At 40.0% G+C, this 17,835-nt stretch overlaps 1 protein-coding gene across 1 annotated transcript in view; it reads right to left on the reverse strand.

Annotated features, from left to right (window-relative positions):
• GPR158 (G protein-coupled receptor 158) overlaps positions 1-17,835 on the reverse strand; it is a 328,332-nt gene that overhangs the window by 129,633 nt on the left and 180,864 nt on the right. Inside the window, exon 5 of the mRNA XM_034760223.1 lies at positions 2,292-2,360. Within this exon, the coding sequence (XP_034616114.1) occupies positions 2,292-2,360 (69 nt within the window). The remainder of the gene's footprint in view (positions 1-2,291; positions 2,361-17,835) is intronic.

Genomic DNA, 17,835 nt, shown 5'->3' on the forward strand with positions numbered 1-17,835 from the left:
TGTGGCAGTGTCTCTGCCTCCTTCCTCCCCCAACCACCTAGAGAGTATGCTCCCCACTCCCTTCTCAGGAGCTGGACTCTGCATCCTAGGGCCTCCTGCTCTAGTTGGGTAGCAGGGCATCGACCTGCACTCCCCCTACCTGGCTGGAGAAGGCAACAGCTGCAGCAGCAGGGGACTCATCCTTCCTCCCCCAGAAACCCTGAGGATCTGTGAGGTCCTGCCCCTCTGAACTGATGACCATGGCTTCCTCCCCACAGCAGTGGCAAAAACTGCAGTAGAGTTCCCAAAGAGTAGCAGGCTTCCCTCCCCATCCCTCAAAAAAGCAACAGGGACATGGTCTGGTCTGGGGGGTGGGCCAGACGGCTTCTTACCCAGCTTTTGTGACTGCCCTTCCTTCCTCTGCTGAATGCTCTCTACAGATTCAAACATTCCTAACTGCAGCAGTTACACCCAGTTCACACTTTGACGCTTCTTTTCATAACTATGAGGGCTGGAGGCTTACATTATTTTTTTTTTTAAACTAAAGCAGGGATTCTGAACTCACCATCTTACTGTGATAGGGACCCTAGACCCAAGTTTATTGGTGCCTATCCTTTAATCTAGGCCTGGGCAAGTCTATAAGGGGTCAGAGTACAAGGCTGGGAAAAGGTTAGATTGTCAGGGAGAGAGAGGGGTACACGGATGGACTGAGAGGAGGAGATGAGAGGATAAGGTTGTGTGTTAGAGATGGAAAGGTAGTTACATCTTTAACCAGAAGTACTGGTTTCATTGACATTCAGACTGTGAGGCAATGAACTCTAAAGCAATGAGCACAGGCTGGGAGTCAGAAAGGGTGTGATATTCTAAAATCCCAACTCTGACACTGATTAGCTGTGGGATTTTAGGCACATCATTTCACCTCTTCCTCATCTGGGATTCAATGTTGTCCTCTAGCACTTGGGTGCTGCTCTCACATAAATGAAGACAGACCCAGTCCCCAGTGAAATGGGGGTAATAATGATTTACCTCAAAGGGTTATTGTGAGAATTAATTAGCATTTGTACAATGCTCTGAACATGTGAACCATTAAGTAAGTGTTAAGTATGATTATATTTCTGTTCCAAGCACTTCATGACTGGCCTTAACATGTTCTTCATTGGTTTCTAATGGTGATGTCAGTAACACAAAAACATTAAAAAATGAAATTTATCTTCTTCCTAACAACCCAGAATTAAAGATGAAATTCCAAATAAAACTATCCTAGCAATTAACAAACACATTTTTTACTTTTAACCTAAAAGAGCAACACAATTTTGAACAATTTAGAAAACAAACTCCTGCGGGATTTGTCTTTATTATGGCATTTATCTCCCCTCCTTTAGTACTGCATGTTTGCAAATTGTTTACATGTTTGCCTGGGTGTTTTGCTTTCCAGGGTCTCATTAATGAGCGGGAGCTCTGTAAAAGCCATATAAGCATTTGACCACGGGGGAAAGCTATAACCATATTCAAAGCAGTCTCTAATTCTATTTCCTTCTCCATTAATTCTCGATTCCTATCCTCTTCCCCCTTTGTTCACTTCCACCCTTCTTTCTTCCATCCACTCCTTAGGCCTTAGACTGCACGACCACAAACTTGCACCAAGATATCTTGGTTCTCCCTTTTCAAAAATTCCAGAAAACTCAACTAATTCATTAAGTATTCCAGCTAAAACAACCAGAACTACATTGTTCCATATTTTGCCCACTTACGCTATATAAATAACAACACATCTTCCCAAACTTACACTACACTCACACTATATAAATAACACATATTCTCCAACATAAGGTATTCCAGATGTCACACAGTTTCAAAGATATTTAATAAAACATTAAAATAACTCCCCTGCTTTGTAATAAATTCCAGAAAGCACTAGATATATTCAGTCTTTGTTCTTTATACACAAACTTGACATTTTTGTTATTTTTAAGTACAGTAGAGGACCTAGTTTCCAGCTTTTGATATTCTGTTCAACTGGGAACATACAATAGGCAACTTTAGAAAGTTTCCATTTGACCCCTTCCCCCCCCCCCTTTTTTTTTAATATCACTATTTAGAGTATTTGCAATATTCTCTCTATAGTACTCCCTGCACTTGGAATGATCTCAAATACCAAAAAGTTAAGCGCACTTACTGCACACAATACATTAAAATAATTGTATTAACTTACCTAGTATGTACATAGTTTTGATATCTGTATTTATCACCAAATTGCTTACGTTTTAAAACTTTGGCAATAAAAGCAGTTTAAAAATAACAACATAACTCACCGGGAAGTACAGGAGGAGTGATCCAAAAAGGATTGTTTCCAAAAGAACCAGGCCTGAAGCCCTGATGCTCTAGAAAACAGAAAAGGATGCATGACATTAGAAAATATTATTCATTTGCTATTTAGGTTTTGAGCTATTTATGACAGAAACCTTCATACTTGTCTGTACAGTGCCTGGCACAATAATTACCTATAAATATTATTAATCCTGATACAATAGTTCAAGTTTAATTGATTTCAACCATAAAATATCATTCCCTCTTCAGTTTTGAATGCTGTTTAACACAAAACTGTTTAGATAGCATTTACTAATGCTAAATTTTGCCCTTGAATGTACATGCATTGATTCGGATCATGGGAGTTGCAATGATGGATTTAAGGGCAGAATTTGGTCGGTACCGTTTGGATTTCAAATAGTCCTTCAAACCTTTTCACATGCATATTTAATGCCAATAACCAGGCTTCTGTAATATGTATGAATATTCTAAAATTGTATTCTATACCAAAAGTGGCTTTTTAGAATGAAAGCATATAACTTTATTTCCCGCAACTTTTGTATGAGAATGCTGATTCAGTCATTCACCTTTAAGGACTCTAAATCTAGCCAAGTACTGTACCCCTTAATCCTATCTATGGCATTCTGAGGCCTAAACATTATGTTCCCATTATCATTTGCTTATTGTTGTAAGTAAAATAAAAATTGATCAATCCTCTCTTCCCACTATAAATCTTGTTCCAATAAGTTAAATGATTTATATATAGTACATCTACAGCTTATATAATAAGATAAAATGTAGACACTGCATTTCCTATTTCCTTAACTACCTACTTCATCCAACATGCAGTCATAAATCACTCTATAAAACCCATTGTTTTCCTTTCAAACAAGGCAATTTTACAGTAGGCTGTCTCTCCTCAGCGAGGCAGGATGGCAGAAGGGCCCTTTGAAAAATCCCCTTGCTTCCCATAAAGAATATTCTTTTATAGCCTGGAATCAACGTGTCATTCAAATCTCTCCTGTGGCTTTGAACGGGGGCCACCATATCTGTTGTAAATAAGACAGTAATTTTTAAAGACTTTTTGAAAAGGTTTTACAGAAGAACTGGGGCCAAAGGATCCTTTTTTCCCTTGACCAAAGCCTCTGCAAGGAACTCTCCAGATGACCTCATTCAGGGAGTTCACAATCTGACTGTGACGGGGCATACCAACCCGACAAAGGTTAAGGAATTGCTCTCGACACAGAAAGACACACCCCCTCACCCACTGCTGAGCATGCTCCCAGTGCAGGGAGAGCTCAAAAGGGAGCAGCTCAGCTCAGTCTGTGCTGACTGAGCAGGAGAGCAGTTGGGTGCTGCAACCTCCTGCAGAGAAGCCGCTGGGGCTCACAGTCAAGCTGCTGCAGGCCTTTCAACCATGGAGGCCAAGGACGACCAGTCACTGCAGAGAGGGTAAGATGCTCCAAGGAGTGACACAAGAGGACTCCCAGGGGGACCCCAAGACAGACCCGTGGTGCAGATGAAGGAACAGAAGTAGGAGTAGGAAGTGATCGAAGGAACAGGCGTAAGGGCACCCATCCATAGGCCATGTATCTGGACCGTTATTTTGAACAGCCCTGGGTTGGAACCCAGTGGAGAAGGGAAGATTTGCAGTTCTCTATCCCCACCCACTGACTCTTGCCACTGGGCGACACAGTCATTGACTACAGCTGCTGAACCCTGCCGATAGACAAGGCGGCCTCTGACTCTCACCATCCAGAGTAATGTCACTAGGCAAAACTGCCAGCCTTGGACTCAAAACCCCCCTTCACATTGAGTAACTGAGATTCCCTTCTATCAATAATAATTACGTCAGCTGATCACTGTGACAAGTGTCTAATGTACTTCATGGGATAGACTGATAGTTCTTACTATGCCTTTGTATTATGAAACCCAATGGCTCGTAACTGAATTGGAGCTGAGTTTAACATCATTTCCGACAAAAATTGTTTTTTTGTAGCTGCGGCTGCTCAAAGCCAGTGGCTGTCCCATGGCGCTATTACTGACAGGCACTAGCAATGCCTCATTTAGCATCCTTAAGAATATGGAGGTTCACTTCAAGAATGCTTCTCTGGGTACTGCAGTGTTTTCCAACTATTACCCACTTCAAACCTCCTGTTTTTAAGAAAGATAACCAAGAATATAATAGTACTGGCTCTGGGTGCCTCTCCATACCAATGACACATGAAGTAAGTCAAGGTTAAGGCCTTTTTTTGAAGGTTGAGACTGCATTAGTTTGAGGTTATGAATGATCTCTTACTGGCTTTCAACTGAAGTCAGGGAGCCATTCGGTCATGCAAGACTTCAGCAGCTTTTAATATGAATGAGGACAGGTGATGCTTCAGCCACATAAGTTATGTCTACACAGCCTGCGAAGCCTTCACAACATCCCCTGGCAGTGTGTTCCACAGGTGTTGTGTTTTGTCTGAAAAAGTATTTCCTTCTATCTGTTTTTAACTTGCTGCCTATTAATGTAATTGGGTGACCCCAGTTCTTGTGTTATGTGAAAGGATAAAGAACACTTCCTTATTCACTTTCTCCCAACCTGTAATGATTTTATAGACCTCTATCTTATCCCCCCTTATTTGTTTCTTTTCTACGATGAACAGTCCCAGTCTTTTTAATCTCTCTTCATATGGGAGCTGTTCCATACCCCTAATCATTTTTGTTTCCCTTCTCTGTACCTTTTCCAATTCTAATGTATCTTTTTTGAGATGGGGCAACCTGAACTGCACACAGTATTCAAGGTGTGGGTGAACCATGGGTTTATATAGTGGTATTATCATATTTTCTGTCTTATTATCTATCCCTTTTCTAATGGTTCCTAACATTCTGTTAGCTTTTTTGACTGCCACTGCATACTGAAAAGATATTTTCAGAGTGCTAGCAGTTAATTTAGACTCCATCCAATCCATGTATAGTTGGGATTATTTTTTCTAGTGTGCATTACTTTGCACTTATCAACATTGAATTTCAGACCACACTTACATATATTCACACGTGAAAACACAGATAAAGTTATTACCACAGATTCAACAGTCAAGTAATAGTGAGTAAGGACACTGGAAACAGAAGGTTATGTATAAAATAAAATCATAACGTGCTTTCTAGAGACTAAATTTAACTGGTTACTCTATTATCTAAAGAAGTTTATCTCACCCAAAATCTTTTCTACAGCGTTTCACCCAACATTGGTTGAGATCTAGTTTTCATGTAAACACACTGCCTGTTTACTTCCTAGATGCGGGCTAAGGTGGTGTTGTCTTTGCCTTCTTTTTATATCCCCAAAGTTCATTGTCTGTACTCAGAGACAGGATATCTCTCCCATGGTTTGTTTTTCCTGTGTGCTTTTCCCTGTTGACTTCACATCTCTTTGATAACTTTGTATGTAAATGAGCATCCATTGTGTTAGCTTACAATGCTCAATTAACATCTCAACAGAGAGACTGATGAATAAACCATCTTTTGTTTGATAGAAAACCTGTTTTGCCATCTTTGCTGTTATACAGAATTTAAGAATATAGTTTCAGTACATATACATAACTCCTTACGTAGTATGTGTACATACATTTCACAATGGTAGCAATGACCAGTGTGACCCTGGTTTTCATGTAAGACCTCACATGACATTCTTTGTAGAGCATGTACATACCACAATCAGGATACAGGTCTGTCGCATGTTACGCGCATTTAACATGCGCGATTTCAACTTTACGCGGTCGGCAAAAACAAAAACAAAAAAAGAGAAAAACAATAATTTTAATACTATACCTGTAGTGAGGGCGATTTCGCCCGCCATTGAACTCAATGGGGTTTTGGCTATATGCGGTTTTCGCTTTATGTGCTAACCGCGGAACGGAACCCCCACATAAGATGAGACAGACCCGTATTCTTATAACTCTCTTGCCAATTGGAATTAAGGAGTTCACATTCTCAGAGAGGTATCCACAAGTATAAAATTAAACATCTGTGTATGTCTTTGCAGGATAAGGACCTAATGTTGTATGGAATTCACAACCCTCACTAGTTTTGATTAACCTAAATAACTTTGCTTTGCCAACAAGCTTTGCAATTTTAATTCCTTGTTCATTCACACCAAAGTCCAAAGCCTTTTGAAAGTCTAAGTAAGTAAAATGGACCAATTGTTTATTATCTACTGTTTGTTAAAACTTTTTCAAATAATTCACAAAAGTTGTGCTAAATTTGTTTCAGTCGCATCCATTTAAGTGCTTTATAACTCTGTATAAAGTATGGAGGGTCATGCTGTGACAGTCATTCCAGAAGAAAATATAGAAGTATTTTAACATTTAGTATAAAATTCCCTAATCAAAGAAGTTGCTTGGCTTGTCAGCCTGTGGGAAAGCAACCATGCCCAAAGAAGCTGCATTATTTCAATATAGATATTTAATGATTCCCCAGAGTGGAAGAAATACAGATTTCTTCCTGACACAAGAAGGCATAAAGTATTCCCACCAGAAATCAGGGAGATAGAACAAGACTGTTTTATTCACTTGGGATGCAAAAGTCTCCGTGCCCTTTTTTCCCTAGCCCCTTACATAGTATTGAAATGCGGTGTGGATTTATCTTATATTAAGGGAGTGGACTGGGGGAACCTAAAATCTTCAGACTGGATTACATGGAAATTAAAATTTCAATAGGTTTTAATGCATGTTCCTGATGCTATATGCAAAAGCAGCTAAAATGATAAATACATAAAATATGAATTAAAATATTTTCGCACACAGGAAAGTGATTATATTAAAAGCACTTCCAAAAAGAGAGTGCTTTTGAACATGTAAATGGGGAGGAGACAGATGGATGCAGAAGTCCAAGGTTATCAATATCCATGCCTTAGAGAGCACCTCATAAAGGATTCATCACCTTCTGATTCGAGACACAAAGGTGAACCCTTAAAATGCATGAAATATCACAGCACAGAAATCCGTTAGGAGATTTCACTTTTATTCAGTCCCTCCCTAGTGAGATCTCTAAGATTCAGCAGATTCATCTCAGAATATACCATTTTATAGGCAGCTTGTGTAGAAAATCATAGGGCTGTTGGAATATGACCACAGGTGACCATTTAGTGCACAAATGTCCTTTTACATCTCTACACTGGATGCAAATGGTTGGTGAAACATTGCTAGAAGCCCTACTGAGGTCTCACCTACACTGCCATTTTTAACCACGCTATAACTTGTGTTGGCTAACATAACTGAAATTTATAGTACAGGCCAGACAAAAACATGTGTTCCAAAAGGGTTAAAAACAACTAGGAATGAACATGTGTATCTTGCTTGCACTAGGATTTGCAATGGTGTTACTTAACTTGTTCAAACATGTTTACAAATATTAGTGTAGACAAGATCCAAGAGGCAATTACAGTAGTCATGATTCATGGCCAGAAGGTTATGTACTGTGTCTGCAAGTTCACCATAGGAGAAATAAGGGTGCAGTCTGCACAAATTGCACTGTTGAATGAAAACACTTTTGGAGTATATCCAACATGTAGCTTTCCAGGGAAAAGATGTTTCTGAAAATAATGCCAAGGTTCTTAACTTTACTATTTCTGAACATGCCTCTACAGTAAATGAAAATTCTCTCCTTTGTGGGTAGAAATCTTGTCCATAACATATATACTGAACAACACTATAGATATCTTAGATCCTTTAGACACATGGCACTTCAATTGCTTGGTGGTGAAATACAAATACAAGATAACTACTGACTGTTTTCTTTTCAATATTATAGGTATAGAACCATAGAAACGTAGGGCTGGAAGGCAAACTTGAGAGGTCATCTGTTCATTCCCCTATGCTGAGGCTGGACCAAATATACCTAAACCATGCCTGACAGGTGTTTGTGAAAAACCTCCAGTAAAAAAAGTAAAAACAGCCTCCTTTGGTAACCAGTTCCATGCACAGCTATCCTTATAGCTAGAATATTTTTTCTTAATATGTAACCTAAATGTCCCTTGCTGCAGATTAAGATAATTATTTCTTTTCCTACCTTCAGTGGACGTGGAGAACAATTGATCACAATCCTCTTTATAACAGCCTTTAACATATTTGAAGACTGTCCTTAGATCCCCACTTAGTTTTCTTTTCTCAAGACTAAACATGCCCAGTGTTTTTAACCTTTTCTTATATATCTGGATTTCTAAAGTTTTAGCACTTTTGTTGCTCTTCTCTGGACCATCTCCATTTTTTCTGCATCTTTCTCCAAGTATGATGTCCAAAACTGGACACAGTTTTACTCCTCACCAGTGTGGAGTAAAGCGAAATTACCTTTCATGTCTTCCATATGACATTCTTGCTAATACCCCCGACATTGATATTAACCTTTTTTACAACTGCATCACATTGTTGGTTCAAGTTCAATTTGTGATCTACAGTTACCCCCAGATCCTTTTCAGCAGAACTATTCCTTGTCAGTTATTCCCCATTTTGTAGTTGTGCATTTAATTTTTGCTTCCTAAATGTATTAATTGTCACATGTCTTTATTGAATTTTATCGTATTGATTTCAGGCCAGTTCTTCAATTTCTCAGATCATTTTGAATTCCAACCCTGTACTTCAAAGTGCTAGCAACCCCTCCCAGCTTGGTGTCAGCTGCAAATTTTATGCATACTCTCCACTCCATTATCCAAGTCGTAAATCAAAATATAGATTAGTACTGGACCCAGGACATATCCTTGCAGGACCCCACTAGATATGTCCCTTCAGTTTGACAGCAAACCATTGATAACTACTTTTTGGGGTATGTTTTTTCAACCAATTTTGCACCGACCTTATAGTAATTTCATCTAGACGACATTTACCTAGTTTGCTTATGAGAATGTCACCTGGGACAGTGTCAAAAGCCTTACTAAAATCAAGATATATCATGTCTATCATTTCCTGCCCCCCATCAACTAAGCCAGTAACCCTGTCAAAGAAGGAAATTAGGTTGTTGTGGCATGATTTGTTCTTGACAAATTCAAGTTGGCAATTATTTGTCACTCTGTTGTTCTCTAGGTGCCTACAAATTGTTTAATAATTTATTACAGGATCTTTCCATGTATCAAAGTTAGGCTGATTGATGTATAATTCCCTGGGTCCTCTTTGTTTCTCTTATAAAAGATAGGTACTATGTTTGCCTTTCTTCAGTCTTTTGGCACCTTACCTGCCCTCCAGGAGTTCTTAAAGATAATCACTAATGGTTCTGAGATTGCTTAAGCTAATTCCTTAAGTACCCGAGGGTGAATTTCACCCAGCCCTGCCAACTTGAACTTATATAAATATTCTTTAACCTGTTATTTCACTATTCTGGCTTATGTTCCTTCCCCCTCACTATTGATATTAATTGTGTTAAACATCTGGTCACAATTCACTTTTTTAGTGAAGATTGAAACAAGTTGTTACTTGAATCACATGAGGGTGGCCCCAGACACACTAGTAAAGTCCTGTATATATATATATACAGCCTGCAGAAGCAAGCGTCCTGGCCCAGGTCAACTGACTTGGTTTAGTCGGGCTCTTCCTAGAACTCTAACAATAACTTTGTAGGCAGCGTTTTGAAGTTGAAGCTTGCGCTGGATTCACAAAAGTGGATTCAAAAAAGAACTAGATAAATTCATGGAGGATAAGTTCATCAGTGACTATTACCCAAGATGATCAGGACACAACCCCGTGCTGCAGGTATCCCTAATCCTCTGTCAGAAGCTAGGACTGGATGACAGGGGATGGATCATTCAATAATTGCCCTGTTCTGTTCATTTTCTCTAAAGCATCAGGCACTAGCCACTGTCAGAGACAGGATACTGGATTAGATGGATCATTAGTCTGACCTAGTATGGCCGTTCTTATGATATTAAACAAGGTGCTGATACTGAACTGAATCATACAAGGTGGTGTGTACATTGTTCTCTTGGGGACAGCAGCCCTGATATTTCCATGAGTGTTCAGTGGATACGGGGCTGAACGCTACAAGGGAATGCTTTGAAGGGGCTCCAGGACTGGGGTGCACCTTTATTAACCCACAAAGCAAAATAAGGGCTGGCAAAGCCCAGAGGACAATGCTTGGGTGCATAACAGGGTGGTAGTGTCCGGGAGCTGACAGTAAGTTAAGCACAAGCAAGTCTCCCTCATGCTGGAGGCAGAGGGGCAACAAGATGACTCACAGTTCTTGAGTACCCCGAGAACCATCACAGTAGGGTTAGGGCCTTTGGTTACTGAATAGCAGGACAGCAGATGAACTTCAATGTGAACAATTGCACAGTAATGCACATTAGAAGGAATTATTTAAGTTACTCACACAAACTGGGTTCAGGGATAACTGAGAAAAGATCTACACATTGCGCCAGACCTCATCTTAACATGAATGGAACCACAATGATTTATGCACATTGAGGATCTGGCCCATCACTGTGAATTGCTCAAGACAGTCCAATATTTTATTCGCTTTTTAAAATCATTATTGCACGTTCAGCTGATGCCTTTGTTAAGATGGAACCAGAGCAGTTGAGATGGAGGTGGGACAATTACACAAGATATTCTACAGAATCTCTTTTTTAAAAAATTATGTTTTAGCCCTTCTGGTGCTAAAGAAAGCCCTTTGAATGTGAGAAGTTGGAGTAATTAGCTATATTGACTATAAAGGATCTGGGAACATGCAGCTCATGCTGTTTTTGATAAAATGCACTGAATCTAAATGCTTTTTTTGGCCAGGTACTACACAAACAAATTTTAAAAAATAACAAATGATTATGCATTACAGCATTTTGAGTTGTGAGAGTAGGTGCATAGGCCCAAGGCCTCTGTGAACCAGGAAGCAGTTAAGCACCTTCAGTGGGCAGAGAAGGGGCAAAACAGAAGTTCCACCATGAAGGGTATAAGAATTTAAATAGAATTCAATACAACCCTCAGCATATGCTGATGACATTATACCCACCCACAACTATAGCTTAAATTTACACTGACACCCCTGGATTCCAACACGCAAGGGCTTTATTTCAGTTAACTAAGTCAAAGTCTGTCTCTCACTAACTATACTATTATGTTTGATAAAGCCATAAATACAGTCCTGAATGCAAATATTTAAACTACTGATTGCCACTAGCATTTTAGCATTCTCTTTAGATATAAATGACCCAACCATTCAATGACTTGCCAAATTCAATCACTGTAGGAGTGAGTGTTTTATTTAATTAATTTCTGTCCTTTTGGCTGGATTTGGAACATCACCCACTACTGTTCTATCCTCCAAATGTTTCCCCCTAAAGAAATGGCTGTTGCTGACTTCATCTAGCAGAGTACTCTGAATAGAGACACAAGGAAAAACATGTATATCCAAATGCAATTAACAACGTTGATTCTAAATTTGCAAGTCATTCATCCTGTTTAACTGTCCTTAAAAGGCCTAAAAGGGCTGGCAGTGTCTTTTATGGCTGCAGAACTAAAATTATACATGTTCTCTGATTTCTGTGAATTCAAATTACACTATAAAATCAATACATAAAGCCAACTTCTTCAAGATTGCTTTCAGCAGACACACTTCTACTATAATCTAATATAAAGAGCAAATAAGCAGGAACTAGATTTGAATAGGCCAATTATGAAGTCATTACATGGAATGTTTCCATTTTATTTTAATTAAAATTACTATAATCACAGATCTGGTCGTTTAAAAGGTTTGACGTGAACTGATCACATACATCAAAGTTTTAGTAAATTTTTATAAAATATAAACAACTTTACAAGTTGGTTCATGTTTCTAGAAAGTCTCAATAAAGGAAACATACCCTGGGTTTGATTAAGACATATGCTCTTTGTCAGGACAGCAGATAAAGGAAAGTCAGACTTTTCCCATGAAATAGAGCAATGCAGTCTTACAACACAAAGTAAATGGACACTAAGTGGCTTGTACAATAGTACTGACTTTCTCACATATCATTAAGTGTGAGTAAATACACTAAGTGCCTGGATCTACGGTAATTTATACAAATGAAATGTATCAGCCATCTAGCTAAGGTATTTATACAACCCCCCTTACTGTAGTGTCTGAGCACCTCACAATCTTTAATGTATTTATCCCCACAACATCCTTGTGAGGTAGGGAAGGGCTATTATCCTCTTTTTACAGCTGGGGACCTGAGGCACAGAGAAGCTAAGTGACTTTCCCAAGATCAAATTGGAGGTCTGTGGTAGAGGAGGGATTCATAGATTCTAAGGCCAGAAGAGACCACTGTGACCAGCTAGTCTGCCCTCCTGAATAGCACAGGCCATAGAACTCCCCCAGAATAATTCCTAGAGCAGATCTTTTAGAAAAACATCCAATCCTGATTTTAAAATTGTCAGTGATGATGAACCCACCACAAGCTTTGATAAATTGCTCCAGTGGTTAATTACTCTCATTGTTAAAAATGTATGCCTTATTTCCAGTCTGAATTTGTCTAGCTTTAACTTCCAGCCATTGGATCATGTTATATCTGTCTTAATGAGCCCATTATTAAATATTTGTTCTCCATGTAGGCACTTACAGACTGTAATCAAGTCACACTTCTCTTTGTTACCTAAATATATTGAGCTGTTTTAGTCTATAAGGCATGTTTTCTAATTCTTTAATCATTCTCATAGCTCTTCTCTGAGCCCTCTCTAATACATCAATATCCTTCTTGAATTGTGGGCACCAGAACCAGGACACAGTATTTCAGCAGCGTTCACAGCAATACAGAGGTAAAATAATCTTTCTATTCCTACTAGAGATTCCTGTTTTCGCATGCCCGGATTGCATTAGCTCTTTTGAGCACAGCATTGAACCCAGTTCTCCCACAGCACAGGAAAGCATTCTAAGCACTGAACCATCCCTCCACTTATGCAATACATTAGTGTATGACAAGGTAGCTGAGCAACAGGCTGAGATGGGCATCACTTAGAGCAGCACTATGAGAAGATAAAGGGATGTAGAAAAATTGGAAAGTTTCCAGCAGAGGGCAACAAAAATGATTAGGAGGCTGGAGCACGATTTATGAGGAGAGGCTGAGGGAACTGGGATTATTTAGTCTTCAGAAGAGAAGAATGAGGGGAGATTTGATAGCTGCTTTCAACTACCTGAAAGGGGGTTCCAAAGAGGATGGATCTAGATTGTTCTCAGTGGTAGCAGATGACAGAACAAGGAGTAATGGTCTCAAGTTGCAGTGGGGGAGGTTTAGGTTGGATAGTAGGAAAAACTTTTTCACTAGGAGGATGGTGAAGCACTGGAATAGGTTACCTAGGAAGGTGGTAGAATCTCCTTCCTTAGAGGTTTTTAAGGTCAGGCTTGACAAAGCCTTGGCTGGGATGATTTAGTTGGGGATTGTTCTTGCTTTGAGCTGGGGGTTGGACTAGATGACCTCCTGAGGTCCCTTCCAACTCTAATATTCTATGATTCTATAACGCAAAGTCCTATCAGGTGAGGCCTCCAGCTATAGAAGAGCTTACATAACCAATCCTCTAACAGCGTCCCTGTGAACAACTCTTCTGTAAAGAACTTTTCAGCAAACTTTTCAGTCTTTCCCCTCATTGTCTCAAAAACTACTTGTCTTTCTCTGGATGGCACCCTCTATAGTAGAGACGGTATGAACGCTATTAATGGAGCTGTTCCATGCCATCAGTATTTGGTGTATCCAATAAAGACAGGAGAGTTATCTATACACTGGCCACAGCTTGCAAGGAGTGTTACCAGTGTGCCATGGGTAGATCTACACTGCAGCTGGAAGGTGTCATTTCCAGGAGAAGTAGATAAATCCCTTGTAACCCTAACAGCATCGCAATGCAAATAGGCACAGGGCTTACTGGTATCTACTAGTGAGTTTCAGCTGGCCTGAAAAGCTCCAGTGTACCCCAACTCACTAGTGTGATAACCTGTATCTAAAAGGTGTCATGTCAGATATCAGTAGAAAGCTAATAACACACTGATCATTAATATTGTGTTGTGTATGTATGGAGGACAAATGCAAAATTACAAACTTATTGGAAATTATGTTCTTAACGTGTGTCTGACAGGCAAGGCTGAAGTAACCCCACCCTAGACAAAGGAATGTAGTTCTGCACCTTGAAGGTGCTTTCAAGATACATTAAAGGATAATGGGAATGTATTTACATAAAAGATAAACAGGACCGTCAAGCCAACAAGGGGAGGAAACAACCACTCATCATCATGGCAGGGGTAGGAGACTTCAGGAACAGATCAATGTGCATTTTAGCAAAAAACAGCAGGGGAAGAAACCAGCATGGAACTTCCTTCACCCTGAGACCCAATGTCACCTTCCTCACAGCTTGAATTTACTTTTTTTTTTTTGCGGGGGGGGGGACGGGGACCTGCTGAAGAATGCATTTCAAAGGCTTACTGGGCTATAAAAGAGAGGGGCACAGAACTCCAAGTTATCTTTCACCTAAGAAAACAAAGGATCTGAGCACTTTGTGGGAGATCCTGACCCAAGGAGTAGTGAGCCATCTTGCTAGAAGGAAGTGTGGTAAGAATTTTACCCTTGAACCAACACTATAGTTTTGTTACATCTTAGTCTCTAGAAAGTGTTTTTCACTTTTATTTGCTTGTAGCCTGAACTCAAAATCCTATCTCCTTTTGTTAGTAAACTCGTTTTACTTTTGATCTAAATCAACCCTGTGCAGTGTTCGAATTGAATTAATTGTTAACTCCAATTAAAGTGATAAGCTGTTCATTTTGTCTTTTTATAGGCATAAACAAACCTTATTATTCCTCTGAATGGTCCAGGAAAGAGTTGGACATTGAAGAGCGCATGGTTTTGGGAAAATTCGGGACTGGAGAGTGATGGGGTCATCTTGCCGGATGTAACCAAAGTTGGTGGATAGGGTGTAACAAGCAGGCTGCTGGAATCAGAGCCACTGAGTCAGAGCTACTTAGCACACAGACACTCAGTGCGTGCTTGTTTGCTGGCTGTCAATGTCCAGGCTGTGAAGCACATCAGAGCATTTAAGGCACTCAGGGTTACAGGGCAAGTGGTGACGTAACCCCTTTCCAGTCTGGTAACGTAACCCCAGAACATGATACCCATTCTAGCTTCAATCGAGTTACATACTAAAAACAGAAGTATGGCTGCAGCAGCACAAACAGCGGGACAAGGCAACCACCCTGAATAAAATCATACTTGTCTGGTCTCATCTCTTAAAAGAAAAAAAAATCCAAACCCCACCACAAACAATCCCTGACAGCTCCATTGCTTGTATAATTAATAAAGGCATCTCTATCTAGCACAGTAATCGGGCGTGTTAGGATAAAGCCCAGTGGAATTTTCTTCCACTTGCAGCAATGTTAGTTGAGCTCCCCCAACCCCGATCAGCTGCTTGTTTTGTTACATCTGCTTTTGCTGTTGGCATTTGTTTAGGCTTTTGCTTATTTATTTCTCCAGCGAAATATTGTTGGTCTTGTGTACTGCTTGTTCATTTGCTGCTTTGTCTATGTGCTCATTTGCTTTCAGAGTTTTATCTCTCTGTTTGCTTGTTTGTGTCAGTGAAAGTGTCCTGTCTTCTTTTCTTTGTCTCCCTTACCAATTATATGCTGCTGCCACGACAACAGATTTGACTTGTGGTTAACTTTGACATTTTCCCCTCTCTCATTAGGGTTTTTTTGATTGTTTGAAATTAATTTACTTCTTGTTTAAAAAGTAATAATTCTGAGAAAATGGTCACTAAGATGAAGAGTGAATGGGAGTGACCGGAGGACTCCTGGTTTACAGCTTCAATCCAGCAGTACTGGGCTCAATCCAGGAGTAACTGGATTAAATGCTATGGCCTGTGTTACACAAGAGGTCAGTCTAGATGACCTAATGGTCTCTTATGGTCTTAAAATACTGTATATGGACCTCTGAATGCCCCTCCTACACTCTGTCCTGAAACATTCTTGCCAACTCAGTCAAACTAAGTAGTGTGGAACATTGTTCACTTGAGAGAATTCCATCAAAGCCATTGCCACTTGTCAACCAAGAGAGTAAATGCTATCTAATTACTGTCAGTTCCCTCACAGGAAGCCACCAAGTGGACCAGACACTAGTTGTACAACAGAACTAGATGCAATGCAGCAAATAAAAAGTGAGGGTGAAATAATACTTATGCAGTTAACTTTTTAAAAAATCAGAGGGGAAGCCGTGTTAGTCTGAATCTGTAAAAAGCAACAGAGGGTCCTGTGGCACCTTTAAGACTAACAGAAATATTGGGAGCATAAGCTTTCGTGGGTAAGAACCTCACTTCTTCAGATGCAAGTAATGGAAATCTCCAGAGGCAGGTATAAATCAGTATGGAGATAACGATGGGCATTGCTGGCTCAGCTATGTACATTGGCCAAACTGGACAGTCACTACGCAAGAGGATAAATGGACACAAGTCAGATATCAGGAATGGCAATATACAAAAACCTGTAGGAGAACACTTCAACCTCCCTGGCCACACAATAGCAGATGTAAAGGTAGCCATCTTACAGCAAAAAAACTTCAGGACCAGACTCCAAAGAGAAACTGCTGAGCTCCAGTTCATTTGCAAATTTGACACCATCAGATCAGGATTAAACAAAGAGTGTGAATGGCTATCCAACTACAGAAGCAGTTTCTCCTCCCTTGGCATTCACAACTCAACTGCTAGCAGAGCACCACACTGATTGAACTAACCTCGTTATCTCCATACTGATTTATACCTGCCTCTGGAGATTTCCATTACTTGCATCTGAAGAAGTGAGGTTCTTACCCACGAAAGCTTATGCTCCCAATACTTCTGCTAGTCTTAAAGGTGCCACAGGACCCTCTGTTGCTTTTTTAAAAATGTTAATCAGCAATTGGGTGTAATTATTGGGGACCTGGAAACAGACTGAGGCTAGGGAAACAGTTATTTTAAAAAAGAAACTAAAAGTAATCTTGATTAGAGGGGTATTTGGAGATGCCCTGAATGGTGACAGAACTAATTGCACCTGTATTCCCCCTCCATGGTCCAGCAAGGACAGTCATTCTTAAGCTTCTGGTTCCCCAGCAGTCACCTCTCTTGGTTGGGGATCCGCATCTCTTTCCCTCCTGACTAGGGTATTTTCAAGCTGCTCAGTTCCCTGACTACACTGTGAATTCTCTGTCTAAGCAGGCCTGCTTTGCCTTCTCCTCTGAGGCTAGAAACAGTGTAATTGCCCGTTATGTTACCACACAGCTCTTTCTAAGTAAGCACATTTATTCTTAAGGTGAAAGCATTACAAAAAAAAAAACATTAAAAGCAAGAAAATAACCTATATGCATGCTAATAAGCTTGCCAGAGATCACCCCAACTCCAACAAAGGGTTTGGCAAATGACCAGTCCTTCAAACCCCACGGGGGATTTTCTGTGGTTGCAAGTTCATAGCATCTCTTTGCTCAGAACAAGCACACCCATGAATAGATCAAATTCTCCCAACCCTTCCCACGAAGGATTGGGGCTTCCCTTAGACAGAAGATCCTGTCTGTTTGCTGGATCAGAAAGAAGATACTGAGTTGGATACTCG

Source organism: Trachemys scripta, chromosome 2 (genome assembly GCF_013100865.1).
Source record: "Trachemys scripta elegans isolate TJP31775 chromosome 2, CAS_Tse_1.0, whole genome shotgun sequence".
Lineage (NCBI taxonomy): Eukaryota > Metazoa > Chordata > Testudines > Emydidae > Trachemys > Trachemys scripta.